Source organism: Amblyomma maculatum, chromosome 11 (genome assembly GCF_055883805.1).
Source record: "Amblyomma maculatum isolate TAMU_Amacu chromosome 11, ASM5588380v1, whole genome shotgun sequence".
NCBI lineage: Eukaryota > Metazoa > Arthropoda > Arachnida > Ixodida > Ixodidae > Amblyomma > Amblyomma maculatum.
In genome coordinates this window covers 103358096-103379518 of record NC_139354.1, presented here as the reverse complement: position 1 = coordinate 103379518, position 21423 = coordinate 103358096, and the positions used below count along the sequence as shown (strand labels likewise).

The 21423-nt window shown below is 44.7% G+C and overlaps 1 protein-coding gene across 1 annotated transcript in view; it reads left to right on the top strand.

Moving 5' to 3' along the window:
* LOC146174526 (uncharacterized) overlaps positions 1 to 7119 on the top strand; it is a 30512-nt gene extending 23393 nt beyond the window's left edge. Inside the window, exon 5 of the mRNA XM_084584265.1 lies at positions 6955 to 7119. Coding sequence (XP_084440391.1) covers positions 6955 to 7119 — 165 coding nt within the window. The remainder of the gene's footprint in view (positions 1 to 6954) is intronic.
* Positions 7120 to 21423: the final 14304 nt, after the last annotated feature.

Below are 21423 nucleotides of genomic sequence, written 5' to 3'. Positions count from 1 at the left end.
CGAGGTCAAGTCGAGTCTCACACTCAGGGTCAGCAAGCAACATAACGTCCAGCGGAGTGGCAATCTGGCGACCGAAGCCTAATTCAAATGGAGTGAGCCGAGTCGTTTCTTGCTGCGTCACATTATACGCGAATGTTGTGCATCGAAGAATTCTCTCAAAGTTTTTTTGTTCTCGACATCAACGTACATTGAAAGCATGTCGGTCAAGGTCCTATTAAAGCTTTCACCAACCCATTTGTCTGCTGTTAATACGCCATTGTAAGTCTATGACTGGTGCGTGTAAGCTTCAGCACGACATGAGCGAAGTTGGCCGTAAACGTAGCTGCATGGTGGGTATTCATACATGAAGGGAGCCACGATGCAGGACACGGTTGTGCACAAAGAATTTGGCGACTTCAGCAGCAGTACCACTTCTTAGTGACGTGGTCTCAGCGTACAGTGTTAAGTAATTCTTTGAGACCACAATTCATTATTTTGCATGTGGACGACTATGGATAAGCGCCGAAGAGGCTCGTGCCAATTGGCTTGAAAGGTATCTTTCAAGCCAATTGGTTGGTTTCAAAGTTGGTTTCCAGTTGGTTTCAAAGTTAAATACTTGCGCCGTTATCCACGGCATGCTTTAACGTTATTACGCAGGGACGGTAGTAATCTATACTAATAATGATTCAGTCGAATCTTTGCCAGCATACGACTCACCCCCCAGTGGCAGGCGGATTCAACAAGAAAGCGCTCAAACTTTCATAGCGTAACAGAGATGGTAGAACAAGCAAAAACGTCTCCTTGTTGCTGTAAAGTTGTGCTCGTAGAGAACTCCACGTAGCAGATTGAAGAATGGCAGACCACTACAAAACACATGCGGTACACTACAGTTAAAACATCAGTTTACATTAGGTAGTAGGCGAATATGTCTACTTAGGACAGGTAGTAACCGCAGATCCGGACCATGAAAAGGAAATAACAAGAAGAATAAGATTGGGATGGAGCGCATTTGGCAAGAACTCGCAGATTATGACTAGCAGCTTACCGGTATCGCTAGAGAGGAAAGTATATAACAGTTGCAATCCTAACTGTACTCACCCATGGCGCTGAAACGTGGAGGCCAACCAAGAGAGTTCTACTTAAGTTGAGGACAACCCAGAGGGCCATGGAATGAAAAATGGTACTGATAACATTAAGAGATAGAAAGCGTGCAGAGTGGGTCAGAGAAATAACTCAAGTTACCGACATTCTAGTGGAAATTAAGAAGAAGAAATGGACATAGGCAGGACATGTAGTGCGAAGCGAGGATAACCGATGGTCGCTGAGGGTAACAAACTGGATTCCAAGGGAAGGAAAGCGTAGCAGGGGGCGGCAGAAAGTTAGGTGGGCGGATGAGATTAAGAAGTTCGCAGGGGTCAAGTGGACGCAGCTAGCACAGACCCGGGTTAAGTGGAGAAATATGGGAGAGGTCTTCGCCCTGCAGTGGGTATAATCAGGCTGATGATGATGATGATGATGATGATGATGATGATGATGAAAGGGTCAGTGGTACTCACACTGAGCTGCAGACTGTTCCGCGAGACAGGACGAGGCATGTCGTGGTTCTACTGTTTATTCTCCGGAAGTGCGTGCGGAGCTGCTTGCACTCTGCAGCACACAACCCGCGAGGCGCACACCTGCGCTGCTAGAGAGAGCGTGAAGTACAAGAGAGAGAGCTCGGCAGCGCTGTCTGCATGGTTTCAAATGACACCGCAGTTTGAATTCTGGCGGGGGTCAGTAGACGCAGCACAGGCGTGAGGACGAAGAATGCGTACGCTGCCACGGCGAAGGCACGTGCCGCTGCGACGCAAACACCCGCCTGTCTAACACTGCTAGAAAGAACGTACCGTCTTTTGCCAAAAGCAACCAGGCGGCCCGATATGCTCCTTAGCCCTTTAGTTAAGCGTTTTACAGGACATACCAAATTATTAATCACCAGGGCGGAAAAAATCCAATTACTCTTATCTTTAAAGACCATTTTTTGTCTTTTGAAATAGATCTAGGGCTCTAAAGAGGGTTGAGAAGGCAAGCCTGCTGCCTGGTTAGTTTTCGCAAAGTCAGTACATTTTTCTAAACTGTTAGAGCGAACGAACGTAATTTCTAGATTGAAAAACCCTCGGTGTGGTTGCAATCTGTTTTGATAATGTTCCAAAAAAACATGGAGAGTCTTCCCAGAATACTGCATAGGAACAACCATTTAAACGCGTGACGTTAAGCAGACTGCAAAAATATTCGAAGGCAGGTCACGACAGTTATATACGCGGTTATACAGCTTTCGGACAGAAATAATTTTCTTGAAGAGCAGCATGACCAGGCAACAATACTTTTATGAGAAATATTTCGGTGGTGAGCACGCAATAATGTTTTTTTGTTTCTGTAAAACAAAAATATTCATTGACACTTATTTCCTGTCAATAATAGTGGGGTTGCTATGCTTCAAGGTTCTTCGATATTTTCTCTTTCAAGTCTTTACCAGGAAATGTTAAGTCCGAACTAGTCAACAGCTGCCACAGCAAGTACACTACTTGTAGTAAAAAGTTGGGCAGCGTGCAATGCTAATGAATTTAAATACACTTCATTCCAGAACATCTGAGAAAGCTAGATTTTTTCCTCCGCTAGGCGAAGGTAGAGAATGTGTAGAAAATAATGCTTTTATTATTTTATGTGGTGAGATCTACCTTTTGACTATGAGCTATGCTGCATCAACAGCACGTGTTTGTTTATCATTCGTCCCTTGCTGAAGCGCTCAAAGCAGAGCACGCCGGCATATATGAATAGTGCAAGTTTATGGCTGATGTGAATTACAACACAAAATATGCTGCAGCTAGCCCGTCTTCTGTGCTTACAAGACCACCTATGGCGGAATACAGTCGGTGCTGACGCCTCGTTGAGGAGTCAGCTAGCATACATGACGAAACGGTGCAGGATTTGCCTTCACTAGCACAAACTCTTCGACCTCTGTTTTCCAGAATTTTTTCTTTATTTCACACGCAAATGAAATGGTGCATTAATAAAGCATTTATGTGTCTGTTTCCAGTTATGGAGAAAGTTTAAGGACATGGATGCAAAACCTCATCGCAGCAAATTAGGCCGGGCTACCAACCTATAGTATATATGGCTTCGAATGTGCTACCTCTTGCTGGCCTACTGCAGATTGCAGAAGTATGCTTGTATACTGCGCTGGTAATGTGCTTCTATACATAGGCAGCGACCGTTGTCAGTTAAAAATTATGCGTCTGTTTTGTTGCGATTTTATCGAGGGGGTGACGAAGTATTCTTAAAATTTTGACGTATGAGTGTCCTCACTCGTCACGCTGAAGACGAATAGAAGGAATGGTGGGGCATGTAACTGCTGCGCATTCCACCTCTGTACTAAACTTCTTCACAGTTGAGAACAGCGCAATAGTCGGGCATTTTTAAGCACTTCGTAGACGGCATAAGCCACGCGTCCGACACGACGGCAGAATTGCACGAAGCATTCCCTGCTTGCATGCGTAGTGCCACCCAATTATTCATTTCATTGCTTTTTAATGTTCGGCTAAAGAATCTCTGCCTTTATCTCATGGAATTGGTTTGTCAAAAAACTGAAGCCTTACGCTGGCAGGGGTTAAGCCACCGGAGCAATGGAGGAGGACCCTATACCAACCGTGTCCTTACCGCCTAAGCAATTTTTCTTGAATAAATGTTCTCTTCTACTGTTACTATATCGTTGACGATGTTTAAAACATACTTGAAAGCCATCGCGAAGGACACGACAGTATTGCTCGAGACATAAAAATATATCAGGGCAGGCTGAGAATTGACCTTTAATATCTGCAAGCCCACTCGGGCCAACATGTCATGTTATGTGCAATGTTTTTCCAGCCGTCAAAACTGAGTAGACATTATCGACCGCTACAGCCGTCATATTTATTGTCGTAAAGTCCCCAAAACTAGCGCGGCAACATGGACCACTGCGTGCCAAAATGTATTCAATATAGATAAACCAGCTATACTGACAAGTTCATATCAATCAATGCATACAATGATGCGTGCAATGTTGGCAAGCCATCGCAGCTAGCCATAAAATATCGACCACTATAACTGAGGATTGATACAATATTGCAAAACAATCTCAATTAGTAGTAAAGTATTGACCATCGTATGGCAGTAAATATTCAAGCTGATAGCCCATCAATGATGGCTAAAATATTGATTAACCTATGTAAAGATGAATGGTATTTTGGCAAGCCATTGCACTTCCTCAGGCAACATCGACCACTTTAATTGCAGATGTACAATGCTGGGAAGCCAAGATGACTGGCGGGAGGATATTGACCAATGTATGCCAAGATAAATTCGATGGTGACAAGCAATCAATACTGGCATTGCAATATTCCCCAATGTATGCCATGATAGCTGCAATGCTGGCCAGTAGCTACAGCTTATTGGGAAATATTGCCCACTCGAACCAAAAATTATACAATAATGGGAAGCCACTAAAACCAGTGGGATAACAATAACCAATATATGCCAACATATAATAAATGTCGACAAGCAAGCTATACTGGCAGGGCAATATTTACCATTGTATGCCATCAACAACCATTTTATCTGCAGATATACGTAATGTTGGAAAGCCATCACAATTGACAGTGGGATACTGACCAATATTTGCCAAGATATTTTCTATGTTAACAAGCCGCCAATACTAGCTGCACGATATTTACCAATGCATGCCATGATATGTTCAATGTAGGCCAGTGGCCATCACTCGTTGGGCAATATCGGCCACTGGAACTAAAGATCCATACAATGTTGGTGAACCACTAAGACCAGCGGGATGATATTGACTAATGAATGCCAAGCTTATATTCAATGTCGACAAGCCATACATACTGGCAGGAAAATATTTACCAATATATGCCATGATTCGCGAATTATGAGCAAAACATTGCCGATGGGTGGCTAATATTGGCTATCATATATATTATTGTGTATACAATGTTGGCAAGGAATTTTATACGCAAGATCATTATTGCCCGTTGACAGCCCATGAATGCCAATCATGGGGGGAACATGTAAATCACTAGTCCAAGAGTGGTCAATGTTATCATATGGCTGTATCATTGTTGGTAGCCCATTGGCAACGCGAGGCCACTGGTGGACCAGACATCGCCAATCAATTTCCAATATCGGGCCGGTCGCAGGTGCTACCTGTGCAACAACTTGCTATGTACTAACTTTATATGAAGTGATCTAAATACACAAATATAATCTTGTATGAACTTCGTATTTACACATGTACATACAGTTTAAAAGTACGTACAACATTGAAAGAGTCAATAAGGTGTTAATACAGACTCTAAAGACTGTTCACGACTATTTTTGTAAGGGTGTCCTTAAACGAATCAGGCCCAGTGCCTCAACTAAGGCCTTAAATTCCACACCAGCAGAGCGAGTTACCCTTGATCGGCCCCGCAAGTGGCACAGTCAGTAGTACTATACCGACACCTGTGCTGCGCACTCACTTCGCGCATACAATCAGCGTGATTCGCAATGACTAAACCAAGTTAGGCCAATCATGCTGCGCAGTACTGCTATCCGCCGGCCCCTCCGTGATAACTAGGCTCGGCAAGGGCAATGACCATTTCACTGTACCATGTACACTGGTTACTCCACTACAGGATAGCAGATGGGTGAGCTTGCACAATCAACATCCGGTAAGCCGAGGGTGGTAAGTCACCTATTGCAGTGGCTCCCGGGCGGAGGCTTGCAACCACGCCCGGGACCTACCAGAACTTAAAGTATCTGCCAGAGCATCAAGGCTGGGGCTGCCTCCCACCAGCCCCTCCAACAAGAGGGGAGAAGGGGAAGCATTATTGGGCAACAATACGAACGGGGGTTGATCGGGGGCGAAGGTGGGCTTCCGCGGTCTTGGTTTCGTCTCCTCGTGTTGGGGACACGGAGACCATCCTTAATAATTTCAGCAAAAATAACTATTTTAACTACCACCAATAACACCCTAGCTTCATTCAAGTCTTCCATTTAATCCTCAGCCCACTTCACCTAAAATACCTAACCTCAATGCCTTCCCCAATTTTCTTCCCAGTCCTCTTCTGCTCTCCTCTGAAGAGGGGGAGAGAGGGGTGCGGGAGAGAGAGAGGAGAACACTTTTTTTCTCGTTTTCTCCCTTCTTCCTTTTCCTTCCTCATTTCCTCCCTGCGCCTCCTTGTCCTCCACATTTCTCCCAATTCCACCTGCTTCCAACATTTCCATATTCTTCAACCGAGGGTTCCAAGCAGCGGACCCGCCCTCACCTCGCCTAGACCAATATCCTCCAATACAACCAGTCTTCCCTGGAACTCCGGGGCTCAGCATCGCCAATCAATCATAATAAAAACCAAGTCACACTCACCAAAAGGAAGCACATTGAGGCTGTGAAGATGGGGGGGGGGGGGTATGGGGAAAAGCGGTCTCACCTAAAAACAAAATCATGGGGCGCGTGACTCTTATCTACATTAAGAATTCCCAGGTACCCAAGCCGACATCTGACCAACCATCTCCCTAAGGAACCAATATCTGGACAAGTAAAAGCCCGGTACCTCCAGCCCCCTCCAGCCGACACAAGCCCGACCTCTTCGACCGTCCCCTCTCCGACCCTGTAAACCACCTATTAAACAAAATGTTAGCCTCAAGAAGCATATAGAGCGCGCGACAACTCCATTCAAAACAACTATATCAACCAAATAAATCTGCTATGAGCTGGCCCGTTACCACGGCGGCGGCTAAGCATGATAGAAAAATTTGTTTTCTCCAATGCGGAATTCTTTTATTGGAGCAATCCCTATTAGTATTTCTTACTATTGGTTTAAGCCCGTTATACCTAGTGGTACGGGCAGAGGCATATTATTTTATATTACTTTTGGATAGCCTCACCATATTATATGTCCCAAGGAGTGCAGCAAGCGGGCTCGACGGCGAGACGAAGGCAGCCAAGCAGACACAGACGCGCAAAGACAATTCTCAGAGTCGTATAAGCAGCGTGGAATTGGCATGGCTCGAGTGCCCAGGGTGGCGAGGAAAGGCGGCGGCGAAAGTAGCCGCGGAAGCCATCCTTGAGTGTTGCTCGTCGCCATGTTGTCATGTTGGTCAGTAGTGCGGCCAAGGCAAAGAGCGACCCATACCTCACCCAATGCCACGCAAGTCTCCATTTATTGAATCGCGCACTCTTCTATATATACAATCAGTAATGGCGCCATCTCTTGACGGCTTTGTTATTTATACATAAACTAAGGGCATCTAGCGCTGCCCTTCGACACTTCATATACCACATCTGCCGCCTAGCTAGGTACATGCTCTGTCGCTTTTTAAACATAGTGATTACAGGATAGTCGGTTCAGAACTCTTCAGCTTTATGTGAAGCTCACCGCATAGTTGGAAGTCGCCACATTTAAGACACCAGAATCATCTCCAAGCCATCTAATTCCGAGTACATTTCGAATGGTCTAAACACAAAGTCACAGTCATTATGCACCTTTAATTCGAACTGGCCTAATCTTCCATATACATCCATTCCATCCAAATATCAAGCAAATCGAGGCGGGCTCATGTTTCCCAAATAAGTGACATTCTGGCGTTATTAATCTTATAGACATACTTCCTTAATACCTGATTTTGCATACATTTAAGAAGAGACGGCTATAACTTTCTCTTTAGGATTTCACGCAGTCAGAATATCGTAACACTTGTTGGCAACAGCGGCAGGATCACTTTTGTATAATAATGTTCATCATGTTTCAGTGGGCACGAGTAGGTGGTTGTTAAGCGCAGCTATTAGGGGCAGCACATGTCGCAAGATTGGCAGGACTACTACTACATGGCTGGACAGTGGCTGAAGTGGCGAAGCAGAGGCAAAGCACCACCAGGGAAGCATTTACCGCAGTGGCGGCATGTATGAAGAGGGTAGGGAGCAGCTTTCTTCGTTGGAATCTGTCGCGCGGGCTGGTTGGCGGTAGTCTTAATGGATAATTTCCAATCAGCTTTATGAGTTTCTACGTGCGCCTCCACCTTTGCTCTGAAAGTATGCATAAAAAGAAAAATATATAAGCGCCGTTTCTCTTGCTTGAGCAATATACCAAGAAAATACCTCGCAGTGCGGATCTGAATACAAAAATATATACCTTAGACAATAACTTCGTCGGTAGGTAACTTTTTATCAACAAAGCGATAGAAATTTATTTCGCCTTGGAAGCCTTGAGAGCATTTCTTCAACATAAATTTTAACACCGTTTTCTTCAATCTTTTTTTTCCTTAGCGTCTAATCGGTATCTACAGCTCTGTGGATCACAACTATGACATTCAGTTTGAGCATAAAAAGCATACCGAAAAGAAATTCATTATATGCCAGTTCTTGTTCAAGTGAACATTTTACCTAGATTTGTTTCTGTAAATGTTCAACTGATTTATATTGCCTCTAGTTTAAACCGGATTTAGATGAAAAACCGTTCCTTGTTTTGCGACTATACTCAGCAGTTCCTTTTTGCTGGCGATTCTAACCCTGCAGCGGCAAGTATAATGTGGGAAAGCAGCATTTTAGTACGGCAATTGTTTCCAGCACTTGAGAGCACGGAAAAACGTGGCTCGGCAGAAAAAATTACTGATGTTTATTTTTGATGCCTTTCAGAAGGAAAACATAAGCAATTAACAACGAAAATACGCTGTCGTTGAACTTGTCTGGAAGGCACTTCCTTCATATAAAAAAAAAGATTTTCATCGCTTAATTACGGGTGCAAGCATGTGGGGTAAATAAATATTCTTGTAGCGCCCATGTGTGTTTTCTAACAGGAGCACACCGATTATTGAAACTCGAAAGTACTGAAAGCTGATCACGCTCCGAAGTTTTGACATCAATAATGACGGAGATGCAAAACGTTGAAAAGGATTCAATATACGCGTATTTACTACAGCTGCACACAAAAGCCGTATATAACCGTTACACTAGGTGCCAACGCGTACAACCTTTCACTTCCGTCTTGTTATTTATCTGGGGCCAAAGCTGTGCTTTCCTTCATTTGGACTCCTGGTTGTTACTTATAACTGCCTTAATTATGCACCATATTCTCTAGCCCAGTGTGACCTCTGCTCTAGTCTGAAACCCGGATAGGATTGGCGGGGAAAGAAAGGTGCTTCGTAAGGAATTTGCCCTCCGCGACACAAAACATTGAAAATTAAAACAAGTACTAAATGCAAGCGATTTTAAAGTTTCCAGGAAAATACCGGCTCATTCGTTTCTCGTTTCTTTAGTTTGCATTGTCCTTTTCGCACAGTATAGCTCCTTCTATTCTATTGAGACCATCCGAAACGCAGCAAATCCTAATTGCACATCCTTCTACGCCGCCCACGGTCTCATTCCTTGCAGCAGCCATCCAGCTAGATACTGCTCCTGCCGACGTGCGCTTTTTGCGGCCTGCTGGGTAAACTAGGTTGATTCGGCTAGCTAGTGCATATAAAATATTCAGAACCGCTTCTTGAAAGGCATATTGGGGCAGGTGTCAAGTGGATGAGGTCATGCAGCAAGGAGTAACTAATCATGAAGTGTAACAAATTATAACGCCTACAGCTTGCAGTCATTCAATGAGAGTTTAAAGAGTGCCGTTCGAAACCCACCGCCGGACACCCACCGGTAAAAAGGGCACAAGCTTCCCCGGCCTGGCTCTCGGCTTTTCTAGGGGTGCGTGCTTGGGAGAAGCTCCGCAAACCCCGCTGCGCCCCCCCTCCGCGATGGGCTCAAACCCAGTTTCGAACCTCGCAGCCTGGAAAGGTGGTTGATATTTGTCTTGCAAAGGTACTTCCTTTGAGCCTCACCTGCAGTGCTCCCTTTGAGCCTCAGCTGCAGAAGTTCTAAGAAAAAAGGCCACGTATGGGCTTCTGCTGCACGAGGAGGTTTTATGGTTTTCCGATGGTGGAACGAATCACTGTAACATCGGCGGAACTATTTGGTCCATGACTCCTTTCCCAAGCATTTCACTCCAGAAGAGCCGAGCACCAGGCCAGGGGAAAGCTTGTACCCACTAAAAACCGGTGGGTGTCCGGCGCCAACAGGAATCGAACCCGGTACCTCCCGAATGCGAGGCGGATGCGCTTGTAAGACGCTCCGCCAACCCCGCTGCGCTCCTGGGGCAAAACAGTTCCGAGCACTTCATCCTGCAAATGCGATTCATGTTCGTCTTGCAAAGGCCTCAGCTGTAGTGCTCCCTTTGTACCGCAGCCTCTCAACCAGCTTTTACCGGACTTCAAGAGGCGTGCATATCTAGCACGTACGTGATGAGTTAATGTGACCTGATCAAGCTTAATAAATCCAGGAATTCGTGTCTGGAGTCACGGCCTCATGTGGCCCCATGCAGCCTCATGTAGTCAATATAGTTTGTTATTAAGTATTATTATTACAACAAATTCAAATTTGCGCCCAAATATGAGTTGTATATTTCGTGTTTTTAAAACTATTGCCTTCGTATTTATTAAACATGGCAGCCGCCACCTATTGAGGTGCGCCTGTCGTGAGTATTAATTATTACTTTGATATCAATAACTGCACTTACTACTTTGACCGACTGTGTTTTTTTGCATGAAATGCTGATACTACCATAAATGTTTGTTCGCAAAGCTCGCTGCATATTATTGATTTATATTAAAAACATTCGCTAGTCCTTTGGTCTGTGCACCGTAGAAGAATATCAGCAATGTGGAGCTAGTATATGCATTCTATTGAAGGCAATCCCTCCAACTCACTTCAATGGTTTGAGTGTGCCTGCAAAATTTAAGATGTACTTCTAGCACTCTCATATAATGCGGTTTTGAAGATGTGAGCGGTTTCAAAGAAACAAGGACATGTTACAAGAGTCAAATATATTTCATGAAAATATTATGGCGCATCAAATAAAGAAAACAGCAATTGGTCAAGCATTGGAACCAAACAGTGACAAAATCTACTACTTAGGTTTGGCTTTCGGACAGTAAATGTTTTATGCGTTGTATACCTATTGGTATAGAAGCTTTCTTCATTTGTTTCAAACCACCAACATACGCTCACTGACGATGCTGGGGGACCAATAAATACACTTGATTCAGAAGTAGAAAGGTAGGCTTAAAAATCAATATGCAGAAAACTAAGGTAATGTTCAAGAGCCTCGGGAAGGAACAGCAGTTTACTTTAGGTAGCAAACCACTGAAGTAGTAGGCGAATATGTCTACTTAGGACAGGTAGTAAATCGCAGATCCGGACCATGAAAAGGAGATAACAAGAAGAATAAGATTGGGATAGAGTGTGGAGTGCATTTTGCAAGCACTCGCAGATTATGACTACCAGCTGACCGGTATCGCTCAAGAGGAAAGTATACAACAGTTGCACCTTACCTGTACTCACCTATAGGCTGAAACGTGGACGCTAACCAAGAGGGTTCTACGTAAGTTGAGGACAACGCAGAGGGCTATGGAACGCAAAATGGTAGGGGTAACATTAGGAGTTAGGAAGCGTGCAGAGTGGGTTACAGAAATAACTCAAGCTACTGAAATTGTAGTGAAAATCAAGAAGAAGGAATGGGCATGGGCAGGACATGTAGTGCGAAGAGAGGATAACCGATTGTCGCTGAGGGTAAGAAACTGGATTCCAAGGGAAGGAAAGCGTAGCAGGCGGTGGCAGAAAGTTAGGTGGGCGGATGAGGTTAAGAAATTAGCGGGGGTCAAGTGGATGCAGCTAGCACAGAACCAGGTTAATTGGAAAAATATGGGAGAGGCTTCACGCCCAGCAGTGGGTATAGTCATGCGGCTGCTGCTGATGATGATTCACACAATCGCTGATAGGGATCACTTGTAGGGCAAGAATGAATACGATGCACACCTTGTGAGCCTCAATGCGCGCACGCCCAGTACAACAGCATCCTTATCGCGTATCTCAGAGAGATCAGGAGGCAATCCAAATACAAGTGTAGGAGATGCTCAATGACAGCATATTACAGCCATAGAATAGTTACTGTTCGTCATCTGTCGTTCTTGTAAAAAAGAACAATGGCGCGCTCCACTGTTGTGTTAATACAGCAAACTTAACAGCATGACAAAGAAAGTGTTTATCCGCTACCACCTATAGAAGACTCCCTCGACATTATGCGCCAGGCAAAGTACTTTTCTTCGGTAGATCTGCGATGTGGATATTGACAAATATACGTTCACGAGATAGACCGGGAGAAAACTGCCTTTGTCACTCCGGACGGCTTCTAAAAATTTCATGTGCTCCCTTTCGGATTCTCCTTCCTCGGGCCACGTTCCAGATGTTAATGGAGACCAAGCTCGCTGGCCTTTATTGGCAAGGAGAGATAAGAATGCCTTCCTGAACATACAGTGCCAAGCAGTTGAGGACAACAGCCAATTAAGGAACACAAGTGCTCTGTATAAGACAATCAAAGATATCAAAGTAAGCTTCTGTGCTAAGCTGGGCGTGATAAAGGACAAACAAGGCAAGGACCTCACTGAAGCCTCAAAGATAAAGAAGAGGTGGCAGGAATACACAGAAGAACTGTACAAGAAGGACCTGAATGTGCAAACCCAACATAAGACGGTTGTGATTACTGATCTCATGCCGGGCATCTGAAGAGTGAAGTTGAATGGGCCTTAGCCAGCCTTGCTAAGAACAAAGCCAGCGGAATTGATGGCATTCTAGCTGAGTTGCTACAAAACCTCAACCATGACGCTGTTAACATTCTGCATACATTATGTCAGAAGATTTGGACAACCCTGCAGTGGCCACATGATTGGAGGAGGTCAGTTTACATCCCCATTCCAAAGAAAGGCAGTACCAAAGATTGTTCCAACTACCGCACGATCGCGCTTATTTCGCATGCTAGCAAGGTGATGTTGAAAATCCTCCAAGGTAAGCTGCAGCAGCATGTGGATCGGGAGCTTCCGGACGTGCAAGCTGGGTTTCGCAAGGGCAGAGGAACTAGAGACCAAATTGCTAACCTTCGCTGGATCATGGAAACAGCAAGAGAGTTCCAGAAACCCATCTACTTCTGCTTTATTGATTATGCGAAAGCGTTTGACTGCGTAGATCACAGCAGATTGTGGCACGCTCTCCAAGAGATGGGAGTTCCAATTCACCTCATCTGTCTCCTCAGGAGCCTGTATGAAGGGCAAGGGGCCACAGTCAGAACTGGGCATGGTCTTACTGATTGGTTTCCGATCGAGAAAGGAGTGAGGCAAGGCTGCATACTGTCGCCCTGCCTATTTAACCTATATGCAGAGTGCATCATGAGGAAGGCCGGTCTGGACAAGTCTTCAGCTGGAGTGAAGATTGCTGGAAAAAGTATCAACAACCTTAGATATGCGGATGATACCACTTTAATGGCAGAAAGTGAAGTGGAACTCAAGAGACTTCTGATGCGCGTACAAGAAGAGAGTGAGAACTTTGGGCTTAAACTGAACATTCAAAAGACAAAGATCATAGCGTCTTGCCCTATCAAGTCCTGGAGCATCAATGGACAAGAAGTGGAAGCTGTGACAGATTTTCTGTTCTTGGGCTCCAAGATTACCTCGGAAGGAGACTGCAGCCATGAAATTAGGAGACGCTTGCTTCTGGGAAAGAGAGCAATGGTTAGCATTGACCGCCTCGTAAAGAGCAGAGACATTAGTCTGCCAACCAAGATCCGTATAACTCGTGCTATCGTCTTTCCAGTTGTGATGTATGGATGCGAGAGTTGGACTGTGAAAAAGGCTGACCGCCGAAGAATTGACGCGTTTGAATTGTGGTGCTGGCGAAGACTCTTGAGAGTTCCTTGGACTGCCAGAAGATCAAATCAGTCGATATTGTCGACCATAAACCCTGACTGCTCATTGGAGGTTCAAATTCTAAGGTAAAGCTCAGCTATTTTGGTCATCTGATGAGAAGAGAGGAGTCGCTGGAGAAAGATTTGATGTTGGGAAAGGTTGAGGGTCGCCGGAGAAGGGGTAGGCAGCGAACGCGATGGTTAGATGGCATCCTCGAGGCACTGCAGATGAAGTTATGTGATGTTAGGAAGATAGTGAGAGACCGGAAAGCGGGGCGTGACAGGGTCCATAGGGTCACGAAGAGTCGGACACGACTGAACGACTGAACTGAACTGAACTGTCTTTGATGCCTGCACGATGCAATCATTTTTAGCAACCTTTACGGAATATCTACAGCGGCTCAGAGTAATGCTAGAAGTCGTCCAGTCAGCTAACCTTTCTCTAAAGCCGCAAACATGCCATCATACCTTTACTGAACGTAAATATCACGGACATGTCGTCAGCGCCGAGGGATCCGGCGAAACGAGGAGAAACTGTCTGCCGTTGGTGACTCTCTTGTTCCCGCTGATGAAAACGCCATTCGATTTATTTTAGGCCTTTGTTCGTACTACCGGAGTTTCATCAAAAACGTTTAAGCTGGCCAGGCCTCTAACGCGTTTCACGCTAGATGAGCCATTTTGTGGGGCGGCAAGCAGCAAATTGCTTTTGACAATGTCGTAATCGGCTGCAGTCCCCACCACTACAAGCCAATTTCGACGAAGGTTCCACCGCAGAAATTCACATGGATGCCAGCAGTGTAGGTTTTGGAGCAGTTCTCGTTCAGCGACGAAATGGTGCCGAAAAACTGATCGGTTATGCTAGCCGCGCACGTTGATGCGCCAAACGTAGCTACAACCGAGAAAGAATGTTTAGCCGTTGTCAGCCATTACAAAATTCCCCCTCTCTTATGTGCGGCAGGCAATTCCAGGGCATTACTGACCAGCACTCATTGTGCTGGTTGACGAACATGGAGGACGCATTCAGTCGACTAGTTGGTAGGACATCGTGTTCACGGGAATTGGAATTCACCACAGTTTACAAGTCTGGTCGCCAGCACACCGAGCTCACGGCTTGTCGCAGCCAACCATACAACCTTACCAAGACAACGCGGACTACGATGCATTCCTTGGTGCAGTCCCATCCTCCAACATGATCGCAGAACAACGTGCGGACGCAGTTTTGAAGGGGCTCATAAAGCACCTATAAGGTCATCATCCATCGATAGCCTCCCATCTGGCTCGTGGGCTGCCATCCCTCTCTCTTCATGGCGGAGTGTTGTACAAGAAAACCTCCATGTCCAGTGGTAAGGGTTACCTACTGGTGATACCAGCAGCCCTCGGCAACGAGATCTTCCCTGAATGCCACGACGAGGCGACCTCCGGGCACCTTGGATTCACGCGAACATATGCCAGAGTGCGGCAGATTTACTATTAACCCCAGCTTGCCTCGTAGGTCAAGCGGTTATTTCGGACCTGCCGTGAGTGCCAGCGAAGGAAGACGCCACCTGCAAATTCGCCTGACCCGTTGCGGTATGTCCGGTCTCTTAAAACACCCTTCAAATAAGTCGGCATGGCTCTTCACTGACCGTTTTTTATGTGGTCGAGAGAAAACAGATGGATAGCGCTTGCGACAAATTGTATCGCATTACGCCGAAACGCAGGGTCTTCTCAAGTCACGGTGTTCGAGGTTGCGAAGTTCTTTATGCGGGCAAATTTTTTCCGCGAACGCGCACACTGCGTCGTGATTACAAATATGAGGCGAGGTATTCACAGCTCAGCTTGCATATTGCGTCTTTGACCTGAATAAAACCAGCCATCTAACTATGACAGCATATCATCTTCAGACAAGTGGACTCACAGAACGCCTGAATGAAACAGTGGCCGACAAGAATTTGATGTGATCCAGCATGCCCCAACTGCCCTTCCACTTATGCCAACGTTTCACACTGCCTATTTTCATGTCCGGTTGCATTGCAATCGGGATTCTTTCCCACCTTCTCCCATACTATTTGGACCTGGGTGGACTGGCTTGGTGCTGAGGGTGAAGAAGAACAGCGCCTGCTCGTCCAGAAAGCCATCGATGCATTAGGCGCCTAAGTGTTGCGCCTCAATAAAGTCTTTTACTACTACTACTGCTACTACTACTACTACTACTACTACTACTACTACTAGGTGGTTGTGGAGCTAGAAACGTGGGACCAACTTTTCCCTTACATCACATTTGGGTACACCACTGTGACCCAAAAAACAACGCGCTTTATACCTTTCCACCTAGTCTACGGAAGAGAAATTCGGTTGATGCTGGACGCAATACTTTAGAAGAACTTTACAACAGACGCGAGCTGTTTCGTCGAACGAGCCGAGCAAGCTAATGAGCTTGCTCGCTTTCACATCATAAATCAACAAGACATCGACTCGAGACGTTACAACCTGCACCACAGGGAAGTCACCTACAATCCAAGTGACCTTATGTGGGTGTGGACCCCCGTCCGCCAACAGCGTTGGCCGAAAAACTACTACACTGGTAGTTCTGACTTTATGAGGTGCTCCGTCGTGTTAACAACGTGGATTATAAAATGGTTCCACGTGTATCCGTGGCTCTCGGTGATCGGCAATGACGGAGACCATTTTTCATGTAATGCGCCTTAGGTTATACATTTCGCGTGACAGCAATGACGCTCCACTTTAAGAAGTGTTCGGGTTCTGATTTCTATTTTATTTTTGATTTTACCAATTTATTACTGCTTTTCCTATTCATGCACTTCATGGCACGGTATTCCTTTGTAATTCTCAACATCGTTTCCTTTCCTTCTGTGTCTATCTCTGTTTTTTACATGCCCTTTCATCAGGACGGTGCTCTTCTTTTTCAGTGGCCTAATGCCACAGACCTGTCTCGAGTTACAGGCTTGGTAAGCTTTGAAGAAAGGATCGCTCTCGCGTGAGGTGTGCTTGAGATGGCGCTACTCCGGGCGTTAAAACCTCAGCCGTTCTACAGTCCCCCTCGACCTCTACAACTGGGCTTCTTTTGGCCTGTCACAAAATATTACACGTACAATAGTAAATATTAACACTTTAGCCGCAAAATGCATTAGTACAGTTCATTTAGGTGTAACTATCAACTCTGAATATGTAAATGTTGTCATTATCCAATACTCGATATACACGCCCCTCTTCGCAGGGTATGTCAGCATCGGACAACTTAGTGCTGACCGCACACGTTGTTTTGATCGTCATCACAGCGAAAAGATGTGCCGTGATGAAATGCTCTCGATAGGCGCCAGCTAACACTGTTTCGAAATCCTGCGTTCTATTTTTTGTTTACTTTTGATAGTGTGTTGCGTGGTGTGGAGCGCTGATATTGAACTGAACCCCGGTCCCTCCGAGCAGCTGCCTCAGTCACTCGAAGGCCAGTAATATATGACGTCAAAGTTCACATCATAGAAGCGAAACAAAACCAGATTACCATCGAAATGAATGAGTTGAAGGAGCGTCTATGTTCTCCTGAACAGTAGCTGACAAAAGTGGACGCCAAGATCAAAACAATAGAGTTTATTTCAATAGTACAGCGCAAAGACCATGAAGCGCTCAGTATTTTCAAAGCCAAAATTGAAGATTTAAAAAACAAAGGCAGCGGGACAATTTGATGTTTTTTGGTCTCGTGGACTCCGAAAACGAATACGCTTCTAGGCCAGAAGAACTTCAGCTTAGCCAATGCGCCTTCAAATTTGAACTTATATCGTTGGGAATTGAACGCGCTCGCCGCCTGGATAAATTTGAAGCTGAAAGACATCGGCCCATCATTGTAAAATTTTATTCTTCCAAGTTACGGCAGTCAGTGCTCTCAAGTGCGCATAAGCTGAAAGACACCCCTTACGCCATATCTGAAGATTTTTCATCTACTGTGCACCAGAACAGAAACAGGTGGGTTTACACAAAGAGTAACAAACAGGATGGAATGCAAGCCGTACTAAAGTTTGATGCACTGCACTTAAAAGAGAAGGGTTATATGTATGATAGTGAATCAGGGCGTGTTTTAGAGCTGTGACCACGAGGTTCGTCGCCTAAAACAAGGCCGCTTAGGTTGCTGCTCATCAACTGCCAGTGCATTAAAAACAAAATTTATGAATTCTATCTTTTTGTCAAGTCCATAAATCCATCTTGGAAATAAGTCATGGCACGATTCATCCGTACTAAATTCCGAGGTTTTCCCTACTAGATATCAGTGCTTTCGTCGTGATCGTTGCACAAGAGGTTTTGGTGTGTGCATTTTCTTTGCTACGGGAGTTTATGTGTATTGATGAGGTCTTCTACTGCTACGGAGTCTGTGTTCTGTAAATTACGAATATCAAATTGAAAAGGCTTAAATACTGGGGTGTCCTACTGTTCGCCAGGTTCATCGCGAATACAAATTCAGTACCTATCAGACATACTAGAGAGTGTTGATCATGATCCTATCTCGTGGGGTGGGGAATTCAACCGCCAGGGTATAGATTGGTCCCTCAGTTCCCCGCGTGATCAAGGTTCGATGTACTCGGCGTTTCTTATTTATTTGATTCATTCCGGTTCCACCAGAACATCCACGATGCTTCACGTAATGATGGCTGTGGGAATATTCATGATTTATTGCTTTGCATAACCGCAAATGCTCAAACTGATGTTAAACTGCTACAAGGATAAAGGTATCGCTTTAAAGAGATAGCTAAGATTTCTACTTGTAACGTTTCTGTAGCACGAAAACTCGTTCGAAAGCTTCATGCATAAAGTAAAGGAAATGATGACACTTTTAACATATAATAATAATAATAATAATAATAATAATAATAATAATAATAATAATAATAATAATAATAATAATAATAATAATAATAATAATAATAATAATAATAATAATAATAATTGGTTCAGATGAAGGGAAAGGCGCAGTATCTGTTACACTTGTTGCTGTGGACGCTTGAACCGCGCCGTAAGGGAAGGGAGGAAGTGGGAGTGAAAATGGAAATATAGAAAGAGGAGCCGTAGCGGAGGGCTACGGAGTAGTTACGACAACCTGGGAATCTTTACCGTGCGCTGACATCGCACAGCACACGGACGCCTCTCCATCGAAACGCAGCCGCCGATGTCGGGATTGAGCCCGCCCGGGTACTCCGGCACAGTAGTCGGGTGTCCTACCAATGCACCCCCCCCCCCCCCCCGGCGGGGCATTTAACATAGAAGTAGAATATTTGCGAAGGTGGTACTAAGCAGTTGTGGACCATTCTTTAAAAAGTTATAGTGCTCCGAGAGACGTTCATTTCCGCACAAACTTTATCTAGTAGAAAAACTAATAATAAACCATTGTTCAACAGCCAGTTACGTGCTTTAACGAAACGAATAAAGCGCGTCTATCTAAAACTCAGAAAAAGGTGTTGTCCTTAGAATTTCTCCAAACTATAAAGGTTCAAGATTTAATTTAAATCGTCAGTAGCAACCGCGAAACGTTTATATTTTTCTTCTCTTGGAAAGAGGATGGAAGAGGATTCGAAACAATTCTTAAACTATGCTCGCAGCTGCGGCAAAGATGATTGTTCAGTACCAACAATAAAATTTGGTTACAGGTTGATTGAATACGATGCATATAAGGCTGAGACTTTTATTAAATATTTCTTGTCAGTATTTCTTTCATCCCACGCCCGAGTTCTGCCGATTGCAACAAGTGGCAACCCGATGCCAGACGTTTCTTTCAGTATAACAGGTATTAGAGAGTTATTGCCTATTGCATGATACCATCCACAAAAGTGGACCGAGAAAACTGTCCGCTTTTTCGTTATACATATATGATGTTATTGCGGATGTTTATTCTTCGTTCAGAATGTTCGCAGACGACTGCATGATTTGCAGAATTATCGATAGTCCGCTAGATGTGCAAAGACTGCAAGATGACCTAGATAACAATGTTGTGTGGTCTGCTAGTTGGGACATGACATTGAAACCTAAAAATGTGTGCACGTCAGCTTTTCGAGGAAGCACTCCTACCCGTCTTATGCATGCACTTATGTAAACAGCAGAATTTTATATACTTAGGCGTTTATCTTACTGCTGAACTGATGAGGTCAAATCATGTTAACTACATCGTTAACATGGTAACATCGTTAACATGTTAACTATCAAGTCCTGGAGCATCAAGGGATAAGAAGTGGAAGCTGTGACAGATTTTCTGATCTTGGGCTCCAAGATTACCTCGGAAGGAGACTGCAGCCATGAAATTAGGAGACGCCTGCTTCTGGGAACGAGAGCCATGGTTAGCCTTGACCGCCTAGTAAAGAGCAGAGACATTACACTGCCAAGATCCGTATAACTAGTGATATGGCCATTCCAGTTGGGATGTATGGATTCGAGAGTTGGACTGTGAAGAAGGCTGACCGCCGAATAATTGACGCGTTTGAATTGTGGTGCTGGCGGAGACTCTTGAGAGTTCCTTGGACAGCCAGAAGATCAAATCAGTCGGTATTGTCGACCATAAAACCTGACTGCTCATTGGAGGGTCAAATTCTGAAGTTAAAGCTCAGTTACTTTGGTCATCTTTTGAGAAGAGAGGAGTCGCTAGAGAAAGATTTGATGTTGGGGAAGGTTGAGGGTCGCTGGAGAAGAGATAGGCAGTGAACGCGATGGTTAGATGGCATCCTCGAGGCGCTACAGATGATGTTATTTGATGTTAGGAAGATAGTGAGAGATCGGAAAGCGTGGCGTGACATGGTCCATAGGGTCACGAAGAGTCGGACACGACTGAACGACTGAACCGAACATCGCGCAACAAGCTGCTGGTTTCTTAGGTTTGTTAAAAGAAATTTCAGCCATTTTCTAATGCATTTAAATAAAGTTTATTTTTCTTAAGTCCGAATAGCACTCGAATATGCGTCAGTTTGCTGGGACCCATAAACTCAAGGACTTATTGATAAACTTGGAAAATTTTCAGAATAGAGCAGTCTGCTCTCTTCTTGGAAATTATAATAGAAGACTTAGTATGTGAGAAAGTAAAAGCAAGCTTCAGTGGCCAGATCTTAGAATTCGGCACAAACCTCAGTTTATATTTTTGCACTACATTTTTATTTGAAACCGGTATTGACGGAAAAAATTATCTGAATCCGCTTTTGTATGTTTCAAAGCATGTGGACCACATTTTAAAACTTTGTGAATTTCTTTTTAATGGTGACGTACTCTGTTATTCGTTTTTGTCTGAGGACAGTTCATGAATGGAAAATTTTGCGTTGTTAATATTAAATCCAATGATGACTTTGTTTACGTATTAAGGATTTGGTTTGTTGTTTTCTGAATATGAAATTGTCCCCCTCTGATGTAATGACTACCGATAATGCAGGTACCAAATAAATAAATAAACTGCAGGAAATGACCAGGTTCACCACAGATTTAATGTAGACTAAATTCCCCTGCCTTTTTAGGTGAGCCTATGTGGTAATACCACGTCACACGCACACACGCGTCCACACGCCCACACACAAGGTAATGAGCGCAAACACAAAAGACACGTAGTCATCGACCAGTCATCTTCCGATGATGTGAGTAGCCAACTGCC